The 23,315-nt window shown below is 41.1% G+C and overlaps 1 protein-coding gene across 1 annotated transcript in view; it reads right to left on the bottom strand.

Annotated features, from left to right (window-relative positions):
- The window catches only part of LOC147046531 (receptor-type tyrosine-protein phosphatase mu), a 107,344-nt gene extending 87,072 nt beyond the window's left edge, over window positions 1-20,272 (bottom strand). The window contains exon 1 of the mRNA XM_085930287.1: window positions 20,169-20,272. Coding sequence (XP_085786413.1) covers window positions 20,169-20,241 — 73 coding nt within the window. The 5' untranslated portion in view covers window positions 20,242-20,272. The remainder of the gene's footprint in view (window positions 1-20,168) is intronic.
- Between the last annotated feature and the right edge of the window lie 3,043 nt (window positions 20,273-23,315).

Raw genomic sequence — 23,315 nt, 5'->3', positions numbered from 1 at the left:
GAGATGTTTGTTAAAACAAGTGTAGACTCGGAGGTGGATTGGGCCGACGGGCGGATTTCTGCCTTGGCGAGCTGGACGGTTTGGTAGGAAGGTCGCTAATGGGAAGCATTGGCGGAGGTCTCGCCAGCAATGATATTTACCATGAATGACCGAAGCGGTGCTGATCGCAATATTTTTGCTCCCATGATGTAAGTACAGGGTTTTTGTTTGATAGCTAAAAGCATCTTCAAAGTATGGCTAAAAATAAAATTTAAAAAAATAAATAAAAACCTCTATGCCAATAAATCTGGCTTGTTTTGCTTAAAACAAACCGAAAAAAATTGGAAGTAACTTGCCCGATACTCTTATTGTGTCATGTCCCGCTGTCCACTGAATGCAGACAAGGAGATGGTGTACACCAAAATTAGCCTCCGGCATCGATTCCTAACAGCGCTAAGCTCAATACTCCGAGGCCGCAAGTAACCGAAACTTCCTTTACTTTCACATTTGATGCAGGTGCAGCCAGGTGTCAATCAATGCTGGGAAGAAGAAAAAGAAGGAGGAGAAGAAGAAGATGTAAGGAGAAATAAAACTGGTTTCTGGTAAATAATAGATTCCGGACTGGGAGATCTAAAAAAAAAAAAAAAAAACGAAGAAGAAAGAGTTCTGTGCTAAATCCCCCCCCTCCCCTGCCCCTCAATAGACAACAACATCCAGACCCGAAAGTCAATGACCCTTCAGTGTAAGGCGCTTCAATCCTCCCAAGCTCCACTAAATCAACACTTCTTTGAATTCTGCCTGAGCCGCCCTACAAACCGCGGGTGAAATGCTAATGTAGCTATCAGTGGCTTTACCCTCCTTTTCCCTTTTTTCTTTTCTTCCCTCTATGTCGTTCTCAGTGCCTAATTTGTCAGACAAGATGGTAACAATAGCGTAAATTAGTCCGGAGGGAGAAGTTCACGCAAAAAGGGAAGAATTACCGCGTTTGATCATGGAATAAATAAGAAGATTTTTTTGTTTTGTGGAACAATCACTTATGTAGCAAAATCGGGAGGGGTTCAAGGTTGAAAGTCAAAGAAATAGAAACTGTGAGGCTAATTAGAAAACGACAAGAATGGTTGAAACTATTCCTCTGGAGGGAAGAATCTGGGTTATCGTATGATCATGTGAAAATAGCAGAAATACCAACAATCTGCATTTATGCCCTCAGTTACTGCCTTAATTTGACTTTACAACCATCGCTGCCCTCGATAGCTTGTAAACAACTGTGCAATCATTATTTATTAATTTTTCATTCCCACACTAACTTAGCTAATTAATTTTACTGTGCATTTCCATTATATATGAATCACGTCCACAATTTCAAATGTCATTAGCAATGCAATAGTATAGGATTCTGCTCAGAGGGGCAACAATTAATTGACTACTAGGCGATCATCAAACTAATCGGTAATTTTTCAGACGAGACGCGTTTTGAAAATTGTAACCTCGTCTATTACAAAAAAATCTCAAGTCATTAGTTTTTACATCATTTCAATGGTAATAGCATTACTGCTGTTTATTCCATTTTTGACGTATTTATATAGAAACTATTTATTGATACGTATATTTTTTGATACCAATGAGTCTTGCTGTTCACTTCTATAGATATATGTTTTTTCCCGCTGGTAAAATATTTGGGGATTTTTTTATTCTTTGATGTCTTTTTGTAAAATCAGAATTCCCCCATTGCAAATATATATTTTTTAAATTCTATTTTCAATTCTATTCTATTGTAATTGGTCTGCAGAGCCAGCACATGCACAGACAGGTGTGAGCTCGAATCAAAGGGTTGCAAATGACGTAGCCTTGACAGATGCATCTGAAGAGATTTCAATCCTGGCAAGAGCACGCTCTCAAAAAGTGCTGTTTTAGGGTGTTCACGCCCACTTCAAACATGTCAGGTGCTCTTTGTTTCTTGCTCTAAAGTGCCATAAATCATCTGGAGGCTTCATCTTCCCAGGTTCAACATTGAAAGCGTGAGGTCTCCTTTCAGATGGACTCGCTTTGCTTCAATCTGGTTCATATGCTTTATCTCTACGTGTTCCCTAACAAAATAGCATAGCGCAATTAAGACCTCTCAGACAGTCAAGTGGCATGAATAAATCACGCCAAAGAATAGAATTGCCAGAACCGCATTAATAGTATTAATTTTTAAATCCAATTATTGTTCAACGGATGCTGACCTATTTTCTAATTCAAGTGTCCTTTCAAATTCTTACACATCAAAAAGTAGCTGCACTTTAAAAGTCCCAACAGTATCACCAAATTACCGGTATTATCACTGTTCACATTGGAACACTTGAAATAATCTGCACATGTCCAAAATGCATTCAGTAAGTGTCTATTAGTGCATCATCTGCACATTTGCATATTTATAACAGAAGTCAAAGTTTAAAAAATGACCCACGCAACATGAAATCGGCTTTATCAAGACTTAACCGTTTTACATTCTGTTGCCCTTGTCAGCATTAGAGTTCAAATTTTACACAGAGACACACAATATTGTGGGGTGACCATGTCAGAGATAAAATACGCTTATCTTTAATACTTGCCCTGGGGAATCTTGTTAACGACTTGCATAAGGGCCACCACCTGTTACACTGCATGTTTCGGTCACTGCTGCTGTTTTGATTTGCAACAGAGTTGCTAAAACAGGTACGCACACAACATTGCATAGTCTTCCTGGGTGCATATCTCTGGATAGCATACAGTAGGAGTAATTCTTTGTCTTAAATGGCCGGCGACAAAATGGTGGTACTCTCAGGTATGTAAGGCATTCAAGATGAAACAATTACACCGCATGATTCTATTGATTGATCACGCTCCCAATCAAAACTGTCTAAATGAATTCCTGCTACCAATCTCTACAACGCTTCAAAACTTTTAAATCCAAATTGATCTGTAGTGCTTGTGGGCAGCCTTGCATCTGTCAAATCTAATCCTTCATGTCTGCCGAGAAAATGTGGCTGCAAAGGTCATGCCACTCATAATAATAATCATACATTTGAGGGGATGCAACTCATCCGGTCAGGCGTCACTCCGAGAGCTCCTGCTTGACCGTCTTAGAAGCCAGTAGAGCTTCTTTCAGTTTGGCCAGAGGCGACGAATCAATCATGGAATAAGGGAAAGCTGCCATAGTGCTCTTTCACACACCCAACGTGAGGCGCTGTCATTTATCCCAACATCAAGGACATGAATGACGTCGACATGAAACATAGTGTTAATACACCAAATTATTCACTCAAACCGCTCTGAATGCTTTTTGTCTTATTGCAGGTTTGGACCAAATTTTCTAATTTGTCAGTGAGAAAATAATTATTAAAATGTATTTGTGGTAGCAGTACTGACCTCATATTTACTTGATACCGGATCACAAAAAACACTGACAGGTCATGAAAAATTCATTCTGATTTCGCATGAACCTTAATCAAATAAAAATACAAAAATCTTGAAAAATCCTTATCAATGTACCGTAATTTTCGGACTATCTGTCGCATTTTTTTTCATACTTTGGGTGGGTCGGCGACTTATACTCAGGAGTGATTTTTTTCACAAATTTTCAAAATTCAAAAATCCTCGATGTAGTAAAACCGCGATAAACGAACCGCGATGTAGCAAGGGATTACTGTCATTTGAACTGCAAGTGACGGCAGCAGCGCGGCGGTTGTTTACATAAGGACAAAGGATTCGATTACGGGATGACGAAGATGACGAAGGGCCCCACGTTTAAAGGGTTTAATGATCTGGAGTGACACAAGGTTTGAAAAACGTATTTACGTTATAGTTATTTGATATATTTTATTTCGTGTCGCAACTTGTAAATGTTCTTATCGTTACAGTTCAGTAGTTGTTGGCTCGTTGAACTCTTGTTTTGTTAAATAAAGAGCCGTTTACCAAACCCACGTCTTTCCTGGTACTTTGTTAACGCTACAATATAGTTATATACTAGATCTGTGCGGCGCGCGCGCGGCGTTGTTGACATAAAGGACGAGGAATTTAATTGATAGATTTAATGATTAGGAGTGACACAGATGGTTTGATAATATTGTTGTTATATGATAGTTATTTAAAATATACTTTATATATCGTTATATGGGTCTGTGGAATAATTAGAGATGCAACTTACAACGAGTCCGATGTCAGGAGCGCGGCGCATACGCGGCATTGTTTACATGTTGTGGTCTAGTCACCGTGGGACGGTGGGAAACGTAATTTGGATCTCTTTGTGTGTCTTAACATGTGAAGAAATTGACGATAAAGCTGACTTTGACTTTGATAAAGGACGATCGATGGATTTAATGAATTGGAGTGACACAGATGGTTTAATAAACATGTTATTTATGTAATACTAATTTGAATAACTCTGAATGTTACGTCAGGCCCGTTCTCAGCTCCTCGTTTGTGTATATGTCATGTTAGCATACTGTATCGTTTAGCCTGTTGTTGCTGGTTCATGTCTGTTCTTGGTGTTGGATTTTGACAAATACATTTGGCCCAAAAGTGCGACTTATACTCCGGTTCGACTTGTGTATTTTTTTTTTCACTTTATTGTGCATTTTATGGCTGGTGCGATTTATACTCCGGAGCGACTTATAGTCCAAAAATTACAGTAATAATTAGTATCGCTATCGGTACATTATATCCATTGGACGGACACTGTCGTCTTTATTGCCTTTAAATATGAAAGAGTAGCATGGTTATCGATACTGTCCATTGAGCGAACATGTAGCTTAAATGAATATGAAAATTCTCTCACTCCAGCGAACTCACAGTACATAACATTAACCTCGAGTTCCTTTACTGCTGACATGCACAAACATTATTTGGGGCGGTCGGACCCGTGGCTAATTACTGTCTGGGAACACGACAGAACCGCTTTGACGGGCATGTGACAGAACAAACTGACGACTCGTGACAGCAGCAAAGCCAAAAGAGACGACATGATATCGGCATGATTCAACACTCCTGACGCAATCATGTCTCATCTGTAACATGGAAGGAGACAAGAAACAAGAACAAGTCTGCAATTTTAAAAGTAGCTCAGCGCAAAATAGGAACTTTTGTTTTATTTATTTATTTATTTATTTATTTATTTGTTTATTTATTTATTTATTGCTAGGCAACACTCAAGGAATCCACAGAAATTTGACAGGAATGTTGCAACACTTGCATGAGGCCTGGCTGTGGGCCACCAAGCCATTGAAGGTCTTGGTTTTTTTTTGTCAAACCATTTCACATGAGGGTTTTGATATCTGGCAACCTAACAAAACAGTAACCGAGCCAACCAACAGTAAATATGTGAATTTTCGAGGATTTTCACGTAATAAAAAAAAAAAAAAAAAGGTCACATGCATGTCCTGCCAACAGCCGGTAAAGAAACAAAAACTACGTTGTATATTAAAACCTTATTCCAAAATGGGATCTAAAAAACGCACGCTATTTTTGTCAAAATAAAAGCTTGAGATTTCTTTATAAATTTCATTCCATAGTATATTATTGTGTTACCTTTCTTGTACACTCATCCTTTTCAGTGAATGACCTCAGAAACAAAGCTGAGCTGATTTTGTGGAGCTAATAGACAAACAATAGAGCTGAAACAATGACTTTTGTGAATTTAGAACGATTCACTCTATAATTCATTCCCCTTTTTTTTCCCCCACACTCTGAACGAGACCTTAATGATGTGACCTGAAGTGAGAAGAGGACAATGGCCGTCTGCCGGCTTGTCTTATCACTTCCTCTGCACAACTGCTCTGCCTTATTGAGGCCGTGCGTGCAATTCTGCCTTTTTGGATGAGAGACATCCTCAGCATTGCCTTCCAAATCAAAGCTTCACAAAAGAAAAGAAGAATAGAAGACAGCACAGAGTTATCTTGGCCAATCTCTGGTGGGTATTTTTCTCCTCTTTATCCACCTGTCAACCGATTGTGGGGATTTTCCACAGGCTTCCTTGCCTGTCTTTAATTGAATTAGCTTGGGATCTCTTCTTTGACCTTGACAACCTAAAGTTTCATCGTCTTCTTCTTCGTACGTGAGGTAAAACATCAGACCCAAAGTGTTTCTGTTTATTTTATTTATCTGCAGTCACATGCTATTTTGGCGGCCATTTTTCTCAGTAGGGGGGGGGGAAATTCGCTTTCAACGACATGCGCCGCGAATTGGAGCGACGTGTCGTGTCGTTCCGCTGACAAGTGACGACCGGCGATGCATCCGGGCCGGCTGCCAGCGCGCCAGGGTAGGAAGAGCCGGGGGCAAAGTGGGGGAGGAAGATAGGATGAGGTGGGGAGTCTTCAAGGAGACAGAGATTTAGCAGTGCCTGACTGCCTGCGTCAACAAAGTCTCTTATGTGTCAATGTGGAAAGATGTGACAGTCAAGCGAGGATTTGTGGCCTAATGCATATGACGGGCCGCGGTCATGTGAATCATCCGACAACGGCGCTATATCATACCATCCATGATATGATACGAAAAAATTCCTTGTTGCAAAAATGGATGACAGCAAAGCTAATCAAAGCTTGTATATGTAAATTAATTATGCTAAAACAACCATTGGTGCTGTCGAGTCTCACTGTCGAGAGACAGACCATCTACTACAGATGGTAGTGCTGTATCATACCATCAATGATGTCATACATGTTATAAAAACACATACCAACGTTCATAATCATGAGTCCAACATTGATAGTGATCAATACCAGAGTAAAATATTACTGGTTTAGCTTCGGTTTCTCCTCTGTACCTTCGATAAGAAGAATATCATTTGGTAGCACAATACAAAGATGACAAAAACACAGTACAGTTAGTCTCAGGGAAAATGTGTGGAAAGTTGTGCTATTAATTAATATATTAACCAATAACTCGAAAATAAATCTATCATTTGAATAATACAACAGTATTATGTCTATAATCATAAAAACACACAAATGTCAGATCAACGAACTAAGGGATGCTGGTCAAAGACACTTTAAAATCAACAAATGAATGGTGAACATATTCAAACTTACTAAAACAGACTTGTTAAATAAATTGTAAAGGTATTTGGGCACACAATTATGTTTGCAAGCATAAAATAACTGCAGAAAATGGTTGTCGCCCCCCCCTCCTCCTCCTTGTCCATCTGATTCGAGTCCCACTCTCGCCTCAAGGTCAACCAGGTAACCGAAACTTCCCTTTCCCTCGCTAGGACGAAAGCAAAACACACAGCGGCCATAAATAAACACTAATTGGTAGCTAATTTTCTTAGCTCTTGCTTTGCTTGATTCACCGCCTTTGGGCTCGGTAATGAATTATTCATGGCTGTGGCAAAACAGCTTCATGTAGACCCCTACGAGGCAGCGCACATTCATTACGGTATCACGTTGCGCGATTCCAGGCACCGACGGCCGGTATTAGAATAATATGCATATTGGGTCCTCTTCCATTCTTTTTCCCGGAGCGTTTGGCAGGCCGCAATATCACTTCCGCTGGCAGCCTCAGAGAGGGATGTGGCGGCCCTGGCGGCTGACAAAACCCGCTTGTTTGGAGGGAGGGTTGAGAAAGAGGGGAGAGGGGATTAAGTTGGTGGTGGTCACGCCGGCGGGGGGTGCACGGGGAGTTGTGTGTTCCTAATTTCTGGAGGTCCCTAAAGGCACCGCACACATGTCTGTGGCTGGGTATTGCTGAAGAACCAGCAAGTGAATGGTGTGTGGCCCTAAATGTCACTTGCGAGTAAGCTAACGCTGCTAAATGGCAGGTGGCTCAGTGTGAGGTGTCATCCGGCGTCCCGCCGGAGACATCTCTTCCCCGGAGACTACCAATGTCCTATACTCAGGCAGTGTCGACGTTAACGTGATGACAACATGGCTGCCGTGATGTCCCATGAAAAGATATAATAAAAAAAAAAAAAAACAATGTGAGGGGGGTGTACTCACTTCGCTGAGAGCGTTCATTCTATTCTATAAAGAAAGAATTTGAAGCTTCAAGTGCATTTCAAGCAGGATTCTTGTCAATTTTGAGAACTTTCAGCATGTCGGTTCTTCGAGTATCGTCAGGCAAGAATTTTATGTGCACCATGTGAGTAATGAGTAGTCCTTCAGAAGGCTCTAAACGCTCTTTTGTTCTGTCAATTGGACGCAGTTGACTCCACGGGTTCTGCCCATCATTTGAAACAATCAGATGCCGTCGGTCTGATTGCGAGTGAGGTGCCGAGTGGAATTATTCTCAGTGCAAATTGGACTTCCCAAAGTGCGGCTGGCAATATTAGGCTGCGTTAGCGTCAATGCGGGGGCCGACAGAGCGGAAGCCGGCCTGACATCAGGCCCCGAACAGACAGTGAGGTCGACTGATTAGCGGAGGAATTTGACGCTTGGCTGCTGAGCATGTGGTTGCTGATTTAAGGACGTTGTGTGTTCAAGGCTGCTGCTCTTAAGTCTTTTGATTGCACGGAGAAAATTGCCGCCAAGAAACAAGAGTTACATCTGAGATGGCACAAAGCCAATCTCAACATATTACAGAGAATCTTCAAAGATGAAGTCTGGGTTTTTTTGTCTTGTGTTCTTTCTCCTGATCTAGAAAAAAGTTTAAAATCCAAATCATGGATTAATTGAAAAAAACAATCAACCGGTTAATTGGCGAATTGGACAAATAATTGACAGATTAAATATTAATTAAATAATCAGTAGTCGGAGTAGAAAGCTGAACTTGAAACCTTTTCAGGAAGCCTAATGTAAATAATCTGAACATGAAACGCTAATTTTCATCGTTAATTTGACACTTTTTTCACACCCTGAAACAAAAACCTCACTTGAAATGCAAATCCTTATTTAAATGCATACTTATTTTCTACCTGAAGCCATACTTGAACACCAAGTCCTTTCTTGAGACAGTAAGTGAGGCGAAGCATTAATTAAGCGTGTTGCTCGCAGCAGCTGGGCACGCGGCCACGCAGGCTAACGTCCGCAATGTCAACGCATGTCTGTCTCCTGGCTCATTTTTAAGAGACGTCGAGTCCAGCACGCACGCATAGCCGAGCTCCTCAGAAGGCAAACCTTACAAGGCGTGACGGACTCAATCGGAATGATGAAACTTTATCCTTCATTTGAATCCCAATTTCCAACCCTTCCTTGAAATTCTACTTCAAACTCTGACTCATTCCAGATCAAATTTGAAAGAGTCTTGAATCCCAAATCCAATTGTGCCACTTGACGCATGTATCATCAAATCCAGCCCGAGAGTTGAGTCCCATTCACATTGAACTACTGACAACGATTTGAACGATTACAAAGCGATCACAGATCCTTTCTGAGATGGGGAAATTACCTATAATGCTGATGACGCCTAAAAAGCATTTGACACATCTTCAGGGAAATTGCCGACGTGCCATAAATATGGTTAGCGCTTTAGCCGAGAATAGGCAAACACCTCATTATTTCGCTGGCACTCAACGTGCACGAATGCATGCACCAAAAAAAAAAAAATCATAATTAATAAATCTAATCCTAATCCATCTTTTTCTAGACTCAGGTGCCTTGGGACTAGCCAGGCCACCTTTGGGGATTGCATCCAATTAAAAATGTGCCGCTCAACCTCGAGCGACCGGGCCCGCCTCCCCGTTTCATCTCACGGACGAGAAAATCACATATTTTCTTGTTGTCACCGCTGACTGAGTCTCTAATTACGCACTCGCACTTAATCTCGTATGGAAATGTCTTGTGTCTTCTTTCATGTGCGCATGTAGAGCAGGGGAGGATCACACACACACACTCACACATATATACTTACACACACACACACACACACACACACACACACACACACACACACACACACACACACACACACACACACACACACACTAGACTACTTGAATCAACTTCACTAACAGAAACATTTCAGTAAAGGGGCACAATGGACAGGAATTAAACACCTTGCAGTCTCAGGATGCAAAAATGTAATGTTGGCTGGCAGAATGTTACGACGGTTCCAATGCCAAGGCTCAAGGCTTCCTTGGCATTTCCCGAACATCAAAACGCATCGAGATCCTTCATGGGTTTTTTTTTCTGTGGCCTTTCCTGTAATTATTGGTCCATAAGATACTGGTGTACTGACACATTGTTTGCACCTCAGCATGTACGGAGCGCAGCGGTTAGTGACTACATGTCGACTTATTATCCGGGATGTGACAGGAGGCGACGGCGTCGGAGGCCCAGTTGAAACCGAGGGCCCGGCTAATTGGTGCCACCACCACGGTGGTGGAGATTGAGCTCGGCACGAACCATAAGCATAATCTCCACCCTGGTCATCTAAAAGAATGATTTCCAACAAAACCTTTTTTTTTTTTTTTCAGCCTTCTCATAATGCTGTAACTTATGAAATAACTTTCCAATTGTTAGCCAGTGTATTCCCCATCTTTTTCTTTTTTTAGCAAAGAAAGTTTGAGTGTCTACAGCAGTTATCGGCAAATAGGGGCCCAACATCTATTCTGTCTGGCCCGCGAGATGACGTTAATATGTATTAAAAAAGAAATAATGAAATAAAAAAATATATTTTTCAACCCCATATTTTTTTAAAGAAAATAAGGGCAAACATTTGATGGGATTGTTGTATGCCATACAAATGTTTCAAATTCAAAACATTTATTGAGGTATGATAGTCCTGAGTGACAACAACAGGTGGAAGATCCTGTTTCAGTTATCCATGACACACAGGTCAGAACGGTATTGACACGCGAGTGCCCGTAATCTTAGGCAAAAAAACTCAAAGTGTCCTGTCTCCCTCCTTCTGTGGGCAAGCTAAAAAATAGTCTATATTTCGTTAAATTAACAACATAACAATAAGGTTTGTTCAAATGGAATTAAATTAAATGCATTTTAAAAGTAAGATGATGTTTATTTTAATATAATATAATAATAATTTAAATAGTAGAGACTCCCCCCTCCCCAAAAAAAGCAATGGCCCGCAATGCCATTGTCTGAATTTTATTTTTGTCCGCATCCAAAAGTAATTGCCGACCCCTGGTCTACAGTCTACACCGTCATTTCAAGATGCCCAAGTTTGCAGCACGGTGGACATTTACAAACATGGGGAAAAAAAGGGGGGGTTTTAGGGGTACAAATTCAGTCAGAGTCCCCGGCATCTTTGCCTGAATAAACTGGGCTGCCTACCTCCAGCTAGAATCCTATTATGACTAATTCCACATTAAGATCGACGAGGAATGGCAATAGGGAAATCCGTGGTTAGCCCGGGGACTCGCTCAAAGACTTAGAGGAGGAAAGGAAAAGATATATTTACATTTGAGTCAAGCCGAAGCTCCGGTAGCGGGTTAAATTGAGGGAAAAAAATATTCATAAGGGACTTCAAAATACTTTAGCTTTCGGAGAGCACACCAAGCAAAATACGATGGTGCTCTCAAAAGGCCACTTTAATGGGCTTTCTTTCAGTTATGATATGTGACGCTGGAGTGTAGCCAAAGTAAACTAATCCTGGAGGCTATGTGTATTAACGTAATACATATTAAGTAGGAAAAAAAAGAGTGAGTCAAAACATACACTATAATCAAAGCATGAAATAAAGAAAAAAATAAAATGTGTACTATAGTGAGGTAGTAAAAACACAATTATCAAATGGAAAGTAAATATATAAAAGAGAAGTAAAGATATACTACCGTAATTTTCGGACTATAAGTCGTGTTTTTTTTCTTAGTTTGGGTGGGGGGGCGACTTATACTGAGGAGTGACTTATATGTAAATTTTTTCAAAAATTTTCAAAATTCTTAAAAAAAAAACAAAAAAAAGGGGGGGGGGGGGAAACTGCGATAACCGAACAACAATGTAGCAAGGGATTGCTGTAATTAGAATTTCAAGTGACGTCAGCAGCGCACAGGATGACGAAGATGACGAAGGGCCCCACGTACTACCGGCATCATTAGCGGCTTTGTAAGTGACACGGAGGACAAAGAGTTTGAAGGATTTAATGATTTGGACTGACACAGAAGGTTTGAAAAACTATTATGGCTTTTACGCACGCCCGGTCCGACTCGCCGGAGCTCTCTTTCACCTCGGTGGATGGAAGTCGGGGGCCGGCACTCGGCCAGGTGGCTGTCCGGGGACGGTGGCTGGGGCTCGGACATGGCTCTTACGCACGCCCGCTCATACTCTATGGAGCTTTCGTTCACCTCCGTGGATGGAAGTCTGGGGCCGGCGCTCAGCCTGGGGGCTGTCCGGGGACGGTTGATGGGGCTCGGACATGGCTTTTACGCATGCCCAGTCCTATTCTATGGAGCTCTCTTGAACTCTTCTTTTATTAAATAAAGAGCCGTTTACCAAACCCACGTCTTTGCTTGTACTTTGTTAACGCTACAATATAGTTATATACTAGATCTGTGGAATAACAACGAGGCTGACGTCAGGGCCCACGCGCGGCGTTGTTGACAAAGGACGAGGAATTTGATCGATGGATTTCATGATTTGGAGTGACACAGATGGTTTGATAATTTGTTGTAATATGATAGTTATTTGAAATATACTTTATATATTGTTATATGGGTCTGTGGAATAACAAGTCCAACGGCGCGCGTACGCGGCATTGTTTACACAAAGGACAATCGATTGATTTAATGAATTGAGTGACACAGATGGTTTTATAAATGTGTTATTTATGTAATAGTTATTAGAATAACTCTGAATGTTACGTCAGGCCCGTTCTCAGTGCTTCGTTTGTGTATATGTCACGTTAGCATATCTATCTATCGTTTAGCCTGTTGTTGCTCGTTCATGTCTGTTCTTGGTGTTGGATTTTGACGAATAAATTTGCCCCAAAAGTGCGACTTATACACCGGTGCGACTTCTATATGTTTTCTTTTTCACTTTATTATGCATTTTATGGCTGGTGCGACTTATACTCCGGAGCGATTTATAGTCCAAAAATTACGGTAGATAAAAACAATTAAATAGAAAAACCTGGATAAAAGCTTCAATTAAATATGTGAAAAAATGAAATAAAAAAAATTAAAAACAGATAAAGTGAAAACAAGGACATTTAATATGAATGTAAGAAATTTCTAAAAGTTGGTAAAAAAATCTTTTTAGATAAAACATGTGTTTTTGGTAAGCTTAACAAGTATTACACTAAAATGCAAAATATCAAATAGTGAAACAATCAAAATGTTAAAAACAATCAGAAAAAAAAAGAAATGAATTAAGATTGCAACGCATGTTGAGTAAAAAAATAAAACTAGCACAGACTGAAGACAATGCAAATTACCTGTTAAATGGCAACGTACCCAGTGATGTCACCTTTTTGCACCCTCTTTTGTTTTGTTTACACAGATGCACGTTCAAATGTGTTTCAACTTTTTTTTTTTTTACCCTCCCCGCTCAGGCCGCACGTCACATGACTCCAGCGGCCCTGTAATTTCGCTGCGTGATTACAGGGTGGGAGCGCAGCATCAGGCCAAGCCTCATCCTTCCCTCGTTATTGTTTGGCCATGCAGCTGTTGGTCGTCAACGAAGTGAGCTTTTGAGGGTGAGAGTGAGACTTGGCGTGCTTGGCAGCGCCTTGTGTGCTCAGCCAGGCTGACAAAAATTAACTTGACACTGACCACCCGCATTATGAAATACAGATTCAGGGATTAAAATAACTATTCTCAAACGAATGGGACAGCAGGATAACTTGTAATCGAGAAAGCTGTCATTTATTGAGAGTTTCCTGTCCACTTTAGTAGAACAGCTACAGTCCAATAATAGAGCCTTGAGGCACTTCTTACTGAAATACAACACCTTCAGCAACATAAAAATTAGATTACACTATGACGCGAAATTATTGGGTCGCATACACCGTACTATCTGCGTGACATGCCTAAAGCAAAAACAAGGAGTTGGTCTTGCTTTGGCAGATAAAACAGCTTCAACTCTTGTGACATGCTTCAAGATTTGGGGCTCCATCTGTTTTGCCCTTCAGGCTCAACAGCAGCTGCTTTGTGCCAGAGGAGGTTTGGAACCGTGCGGTTATTGAGCCGTTCAAGGCTTGGAGACTTAAACGAAACACTTGGTGACACACAACACAAGTCGATGTACTTGGCAGAGGCAGAAATATAAATCTCTATTTTGTTGATCTTCTATTGAAGGTTTTCTTATCAGTTGACGATGAATAGAAAATAGTCAGATGACATGGAGACATAAAGGCGACGATGTTAGGAAAGTGTGGTCGTTGAATTGAAAATCAGCATAATTGTAGAGTTATTCACCTGCATTTTCCAAGGTTGTCTGCACCTTCTAGTAAAGCAAAGAAACTACCGCAGCAAAGCAGACAAATATCAACAAGTGACCGTCATAAAATGGGTTCTCATTTATCAATTTGACATGCGTTGTTGACAAGACACGAAGACAAATTTGGATGTCAGACGGCAAAAGTAGCAATATTAATATTTCCGTTTACATACTGCACCATGATGCTGAAAAGATCAAGCGAAAAGCAGAATCAGCATTTATTTCCTGGTCCAGCTCAGAACTTGCCAGAGAAGGAAACTGCCGCATCCCAAGTGCCCATTTCGGCTTCATATTGTGTCTGACATTTGTCTATGCGTTTTTTCTTTTTTGCTTCTACTGGCCTATTATTTACTATGTCCTTCTTACAGGGAGGCAGAAAAGTGGCAGAACACAACAACTACTAAAAGCAGAGAGGTTGGGTGGCCCTTTACAGAACAACTGTCTACAGAAATAGGAAGCAGATTCCCAGCCACGGGAGTAAAATCAGAATTATCGGTCAATTATGCTTCATGTGTGCCCTCTCCTCGAAATATAGGCTTTTTTTTTATTATTCCTCTCCTTTACTCAGAGCCCCCACCGAGGGTCTATTCATCCTGGGGGATGGCTTCATTATTGAACAGTTAAATGGTCAATAGGTGGAGCGCCGGGCGGCCTTTTTAGCACAAGGGCAAACGGCCCGGTGCAAATGGCTGACGAGCTAGCGAGACCCTAATGCATTAATGAGCGAGCGTGACGTTCGCTAATGTGACGGCAACAGATTCACGCTGACAGTAATGGAAAATTTTGCCCCTGGTTACACTCATAAGCGCACACACACACGCGTGCACGCACACACACACACACACACACACAAAACTAGCCCAGCACCCCCTCTTCCAGCGGATGAAGGGGGCGGAGTTCACCTTGCATGCCGCCAGAGCCTTGACAAATGCTTAATAAATAACAGGAGACAAGGTGGAACAAGCAGTAGTGGCGCACCCCTGCCCGCCCTACATACATCCCCCTAGTGCCACTACTTGCACTGCGACTAGTTAACAGCAACACTGGCAGATTTTTGGCAAGTCTCCTTCCAGCACAGCCATTCTTCCTTTTAAACCTTTTTAACATCCTGGAAAAGTCAGTTTCTTCCTTCTTCTGGTCATCATCATTAATAACAATGGGGAGCATTAATTAGTGTACTTTTACTCAACACCATGCCACCTACGATGCACACGGTCGCGCTTGGCTGCATCCCAACTTGTTTTTCGCACCACTTTTTTTTTCTCCTTACAAGTATTGACGCAATCGCATAATTGTTCAAGCGTGCCTAGCAGACACACAAACAGTCCCCGCGCCGCTCGCTTCATTAGACGGCCCCTGCGTCGGCCCGCGTGCAATTCATTAGTCCCCCCCCCTCCCTCCTTCCGCACTCCGTAATTAGAGCGCCTCTGTTTGTCCGGCATCCTTCACTCAGTCGCATCATCTCAGGGCCAATTATCATTCCGTGGCAACAGCTCCCTCATAGCGCCGTCACCGCCACCGCTGCCTAGAGAGTCGACTTCAAAACTATTATGGCCTCTCAAGAATGTAAATAAAATGGCTGGCAAATCAGCGGCTAATGATCGAATGTGGAGTGGCACCCTCGGGACGCGTGAGATAAGGACTGATGAGTTTGCACCACGCTTGCTTGGAAGAGCTCAGGATAGGGCCGCTCTTTTTTTACACCACCACGGCTATTTTTGGATGTGTTTCTTTTTTTGTGGTGCTTAACGTCACAATCTTAGTGTCTTGTCTTTTCTTTTTAGTGCAATACAGTAGAATCTTTAATGTGACGATAAAATATGGAATTCAACCCCAAAGACGAAACCTAAAAGGGCTGCTGTGTTGGTTGTCACAGGAAGTCACATGATGTGTACGGTGTGGGACTATTTTCAAACGGGCTTGAGTGGGCCTCAGTTCTCTTAATTGCAACGTTCTTCACTCCTCAGTGATTCAACTGCGAATGTTCTTACGGCAACAAAATAAAGTGGCCATGTTTTACTGCTTGGTAGCATAAAAAAGGAAATTTTCTGCTAAAAGGGTGGCTGTCATGATTGAAACAGAAAGAAAACATGAAGTGAGAAAAATTTGGTGTGGGATTATTTTCCACAATGTTGCATTATATCATTACTTGGTAGAAAAAAAAAACTGTACTTTTAAGTACAGGTGCAACCAGTTTGCCGCCTAAAGGGGACGGATGGAAACAAAAAGAAGCAAATTTCAAGGTAGAGATATTTTTGAAATAATGGATTGTACTATTTGGTAGCAAAAAGCATTGTTTCCAAATCATCCCACATCAAACTATTTCTACGCTTATTTTTGCCTGTTCAGGTGGAAAACTATTTGTGGCAATAATAATTGCGTGTTGTGCTTTTTGCTGCTGCTGTGTCACAATCGCAAAGTACTTTTTTCTCACAGCCTTGCAGAAAAAAAATAAATAAATCCTGTTTTGATTGGTTATGCAGGCCATTGAGGCGCCAAAGTGCTTGGTCCTTGTATTGTTTCCAAATAAACCGGCATTAAATTTTCCTTCCTTCCTGCTTGGATCACCACAGCAGCCCGATTAGGCGACAAACTGGGTGTGTCCGTACTAATTGCGTGTCACTTTTCTTTTTTGAAGGAATAGCACACCAAAACACAACTCGAGTTTTAATCCTCTGTTTGGATTTGCTCACATTGCACGTAACTCACAGCAGGTTTCTCAACCTGCATTTCTAAAACTTCCAAACTAATCTGCCTCAAATCCAGTTTTTGTATCCCGACCTTCAAGCCAGAACACACTTAAGTATGGTGAATGTGATAACCACCGCCACATGATTACAGTCCTGTTTGTCATTCAAGATTGAGGCATCAGACACGAAATAATATGCAAATTCAACTGAGTGTTTTTGTTGGGCTTCTCCACGTGGTTTAAAAAAATAAATAAACATAATGCTACCCCGCCAGTCGTCACATCAAAAGACACGTTTAAATAGCAGCACTTAGCATTTGAGAAATTTCTCAAATTTCTCCTCAGGAAAGGAAATCAAACAGTTACAATCAATGTCATTTTTTTTTTAGGGAGGTGAGGCTTAAGGAGTGAAACTTCTCAGAATGAGATGATGGCTTTGTATGGATTTTGGTGAGGGGGGGAGGCACACCACGAACAAACAAAAAAAAACCTGCTTTCCATTGCCTTCATTACCATCAGAATAAAAGTGTCTGAGAAGCAAAGTTAGCAAATGTAGACACCTCGCTGGCTGCTTTGTACAATCATCAATCCTCCAACATGGTTGGAAGGGAGAAAAAAAATCATGCATATTTAAATTAATTCTGTAATGGCGCCTACAAAAGAAAGCTGCCATCCGTCAGGACATCTTGCAGAAAAACTCTATTGAATCCGAGTCAGCTGGGAACCGGGGAGAGAGAAAAAATGAGTGAAGAACTAAATGATTGCTTCCAATTAAGTTGTTTATCTCACCAAGGAAAGTCTGTGCCTGCTTCTCTTTGGTCCGAGTGCGCACGCCAATCAGGCCCGACCGACTGAGTCACTCAAGAATGACAAGCCGTGGTCGGCACATGGCTCGTCTCTGGAATAAGGATGGGCAACGTAACAGAACACAAGTCTCTCTGGAATTGAATGTGATGGGTCGCAGGAGATATCATACACGCTATGCAAACAACCAAAATGAATTTCTGAAGGAGGTTTTGTGTATAAATGTTATCCTCCTTAGCAACAGCAAGCAGATAAAACTGTTAGTTAAGGTTTGAGACAAGAACGAATTGGAGTGGATCTGTTTGAAAAGCAAAGAAGCAAGATTCGGTGAAGGATTATTTGGAACAAATTTACATAAAAACTGGATTTAACTACTTGGCAACGGATAGAGAGGACAGTACAAGCCCAATGAGTTACCTGACCAAACAAACTGCTGTAGACATAAAAACAGGAAGTTAACAGAAGATCTAAATTTGGTGCTTAATTAATTTGGCCCAAAAAAAAAAGCAAAAAATGCACTCGTCGTCCACTGCAGAGGACACAAAATAAGCTCAATCAGCCTGTCATTTAAACATGCTGCTGTAGAACAGGAAGGAAACAGGAAGTTGATTTCACAACTTGGTAGCACAGTGGCCATAAGCAGATGGGTCATTTCATACCCAATTCACCTTTCAATTAATATTAAATGAATATTTCATAAATATTCAACAAATATTCAACTTTTGCCTCTCACGCCATATCAACAGTTTATGAAGGGCATTTGGACACTGGACAAGTTAGGTTAGCACGAGCTAGCTGATACAACACGATACAAATGGATTAACAGGACCAAAGCAAGAAAAACCTCCTGCAAAACAGTGCATATACTCAGTGTGTTGGAATAAGATGGATACAATTACTAGCGGTCTGCCTAAATGGGCAGCAGGAGAGATGTAAACATGTAGTAACTACAATGAGAGCAAAGTTAAGTGTGGAATTATTTAGCAAAATGGATTTCACCACTTTATTTCAGAATGCGGAGTATACAGTTAGCGCAAACCCAAATAATCTCCCGCCTAAACGGGCTGCAGTGGCGACTGAAGAAGCTTTTAAAAAAAATAAAAAATAAAATTCACAAAAGCCCTTCCTAGTAGAGACATCAGAGGAAAAAAAATACAAAACGAAAAACAACCCAAAAAAACTTTCAGGAAGGAAAATGCTAGCTGTCGTATGGCGGAGAAAACTAAGCCCGACACAAGTGATTTATTGTTGTCTCCGGGCATCCCGGGAATGAGAAGACAAGCATGGAGGATGAGGAGGCGATGTGCGGAGGAACAAAAGAGCAACAAAAGGTTAAATTTGAAGATGAATTCTAGGGGCTGAAACTGGGGAAGGGGGTCCAAGTGGACCAACACTGTGCGTGATTTGATTAGCACATGAGCTGTTAGCACGTCCCCTCCATAGCAAACATTCGAGCCCGCCGTGCAGCTAATCCGTCACCTCACAAGGGGAAAGAGTTAAACATTGATTTCTTCCTGGTTTACATATTTACACACACACACACACACACACACACACACACACACACACACACACACACACTCCCTCCCTCACACACGCGTGTGCAATTAGGAGAACGTTTATCGACAGTTGCAGCACCGTTGGGAGCCCCCGCCAATAAATCTCTGCACCCTCACTAAAGTAGGACAAGATGAGGCACATTTATGTTGTGTGACTGAATAAGCAGTACTATTTAATAATAAAAAATATTTGATAATTTAACAAGACTTTGTTCAAAGTTTCCTTCAGATCTGCATCCTCTCCATCTATTGATGCTGTAGGCGTGTGCAATATCGCCCCCAACAGCACCACTGCGGTAGTGCTTATAGTCGGTCAGACAACTTTTAAATAAGAGCTTTAAAAAAAGATATTTGGGAGATGAATCGATTAGATGGGTCATCCATTAGGGCTCATCAGATGCAAAATGGATTAATGTGCTCATCGGATGTCAATACGAGCCTTTTCAGGACCTTCGGGCATTATAATACTGCGCATTCCCACAACTTTCTCCTCTCCAAATCAATTTTACATGGAAATGATTAGATTAGCATGATAAACACAGCATCAAAACATCATGAGAAACACATTCGTTGCCGTGAAAGCTGACTGTTGCATGAAATGAATGTTTTAGCTCGACTTCGGCTTTTACCTTCTTATTTTCGCAGGTGACACGGGGAATCCGTTTGAGGTTAATCACATTAGACAGGGCAACTTATAAAGATAGACGCACACAAACACTGAACTCCCTCAACTTGACTGTCGCCCGGTGACCGTGCCCGGTTACAGGGTCGCATCAAATCAAATTATCCTAATAATTGGAAGAAAAAAAAAACAAATCTGCCACAGTGTATGTATCAGGCGCGTTGACTTACCTTTAAAAACTTCTCCCCGGACGGATAGCAGCAGCGTGAAGGTGGCAAACCACCAACCGACAACTTTATCCATGTCGACCGCACCGAGGCGACCGCGGGGTTGGCAAAACAAAACTCTTCGGCGCTTGTCTCGCAACTTGGACGGCTCGAATCCTTAAAAATAAATAATGACAAAAAAAAAACCTCCTTGGTCGTCCCTTTTTATGCTTTGTTTATAGGCGAGCTGTCGAAGCTCCGTTGCTGCTTCTGCTCCTTCTCCTCCTCCTTGCTCCGCGTCCACACTCGTAGGAGGACTGTGAGTGAGTCGATTGCACTCTTGCGCGTGGATGGAGTGAGTGGCGCCTTGGCGGCTGTGTTCGGGCCTCGTGGCCGGGAGAGGGCGTGTGTGAGCGGGGTAGACGCATAAGTCAATCATCCCAAACAATAAATTTGTTTTGTGGCGAATGAATACAATTGTCTACCAATATGAGAGTAGATAAATTATCGTTTAGAATGGAAAGTGATGAGAAAAAAAATTACACGTCGCGCGGTATGACGTCATAGAGAAGAGCAACAAAAACATGGTCCACCCTGTTACCAGCCAGTACTATTTGAGGTTTAAAGTAATAACGCTGAAGAAAACATACACTTTAAAAACATAAATGTGCTTATAGATACAGAGGATACTATGTGTCACTAAGCAGGCATGATTTGTAATTGTTTTGGCCGCCGCCTCTTTGTGCATTGTCATGCCTACACCCCTCAAAATGACAAAGAATGTACAAAAATACCAACTAGAACACAAATGTCTGCTTTATGCGCTGCACTGGCCAACATCCTGTGCAGCTGAACCACTGATATTGACAGTGACATCATACAAATCCATACTCCTTTATCATATTTCTCCCCACCAACAGCGACACAAAATCCATTAAACAGACATAATGAGATAAATGAGAGGGAGTAGTTAAGTGTCAACTCTGTGATGTTTGTCAATAGGTGCCATTATGAGGTTTCTTTAGTGTCTTGTGGAGCAATGGCACAGTTTCATCCTGAGAACAAGAAAGAGACTTGCTTTTTAATTAACCTCCTTGATCGTCAAAGGCTCTGTGAGGCACTGATGAGCTGTAATAACACATCCGATGATATTGTTTTTTTACGCCACTTCAAATTTGGGCTTGTTGAAGATGATGATAACCATAGAACAGGAAATGGAACCTACCATGACACATAAATGATTAACTGTCACAACAGCAATATTCATAATTACTAATTTCGGAATTTCGATCTCTTTGTGTGTCTTACCGTGAAGAAATTGACAATAAAGCTGACTTTGACTTTGAAATTGGAGGAAATAACAAACTAAAGAAATAAGGGAGGGGGGAATAGACAAAATCAGCATTGACAGGGATCCAAGTAAAACTAACATTAAATTTAAGCAGGAAGAAAAGGAGATTGAGATTTGAATGTGTTACTTTTGGACTGTAGCAAGTAAAATAATCAAATATAGTCTGAATTGCCACAGCAGTAGCAATACGAGTAATTTAATCATTTACCGTATTGGCCCGAATATAAGACAACCCCGATTATAAGACGACCCCCTCTTTTTCAAGACTCAAGTTTGAAAAAAGACTTTTTGAACACCAAATTTAATTTATATACAGAAAATAATAACAGTACATCTGAAACAAATGATTATAACAATGTATTTGAGAGAAAAAGCATGATATTATGCCTCATTGAAATCATGCAAAACCTGTTTATCACACCTTAATATCTGAACATTCAAATATGTAAACTAAAGTGCAATCACATTTGTAAATTAATGGCTTCAGGTTTTTGAAATGTAAATAAACCTATCCACTGTGATAAAACAACAAAATTGCAATAACTGCATTAACCATCAAAGTAAAGTCTAACTAACTTTAGTCTTGAGACAAATTTGAATAAGGAAAACCATTGTAATAAAATAATGCAAACTGCTACCGCTATTGTTGGGGAACCTGAGGACTGTATAGTTCGGATAGGCTCGGATAGTTATGCTCTTTTCGCCCCCGGGTGTCGGTCAGAACAGAGGAGGGAAGACGTGGTTCAGTTTTGATTGCCTTACTGAATCACTGGTCGCCATTGTAAATGATAAAATGTTTTCAATTGGCTTACCTGGCAAAACATTGAATTAAAAAAAAAAAAGATTCTTGGCAAAAATTAATAATAAATAACCATAAATGAAATACTCTCGGCAACACACCAAAAATAAGTCATCGATCGAGACAACAAAATACATTTGCTGGCGACCGTTAGTCGCCGAGCCGCTGCGTAATGGCTACTCGTACAATACGGGGCAAACTTAAAGGAGCGCGCCGGAGCTGTCAATCAAACGGCGCGCACACAAAGCAAACCGCGATCGGACAACGGCACAACAGTGGACAGTAGTAAAAATGAAATGTATATACTGACTTTGTGTCAAAGATGCACACGATCACAGCAACATTCTCAGTCGATACCAGCAACCTTTAATTTACCGCTGCGCACAAGTGAAAATGGGTATAATGTCTAGACGCCGAATATAAGACGACCCCCACTTTTTCAGTCTTATTTCAATGCAAAAAACATCGTCTTATATTCGGGCCAAAACGATACTTCCAAAATGATAACTCTTACATATTTTATGGATTAATAATGATCTAAGTGATGTTCACTAAAGATGGTGTAGTAATGATGTTTGACTCATCCTTATTTTGATGGTGATTGTTTTCAGTAGAAGCTGACTCTTGTATATGATGTTTCTTTGCATTTGTTTTCCCCCATTTACGGGCAAGGAACCATCTTCAGTCACTTTGGTGAACATGTTTTTCTACATGGGAGAAAAAAAGCGGTTTAGTTTTACAAAGGCAAAATGGTCATGTTATGTACTCCAATAAGACTTTGGATTTTATTATCTTATTTTTATTATGGAGATTTTGAAAGAACCAGCCCCAGGATGGAGCAATGTGAGACATTGATTAATGTAACATTTAGCCAAAAGACACATTTGTGGTCATGTGGCCAGGACGTGATCTGGCAGCTGTGCTGTGTTTGAAAATCTTGTTCAGCATTGTCTGTGTCAAAGAGAGTGAAGACTCTTCTACTTTGACACTTGAAATAACCCGTAAGCTCCAGCAGAGGTCA

The sequence above is a fragment of the Syngnathus leptorhynchus genome, chromosome 14 (genome assembly GCF_054491065.1).
Source record: "Syngnathus leptorhynchus isolate UIUO chromosome 14, UIUO_Slep, whole genome shotgun sequence".
Classification (NCBI taxonomy): Eukaryota; Metazoa; Chordata; class Actinopteri; order Syngnathiformes; family Syngnathidae; genus Syngnathus; species Syngnathus leptorhynchus.
The sequence above is the reverse complement of the archived record's forward strand: the minus strand, read 5'-3'. Positions and strand labels throughout refer to the sequence as shown.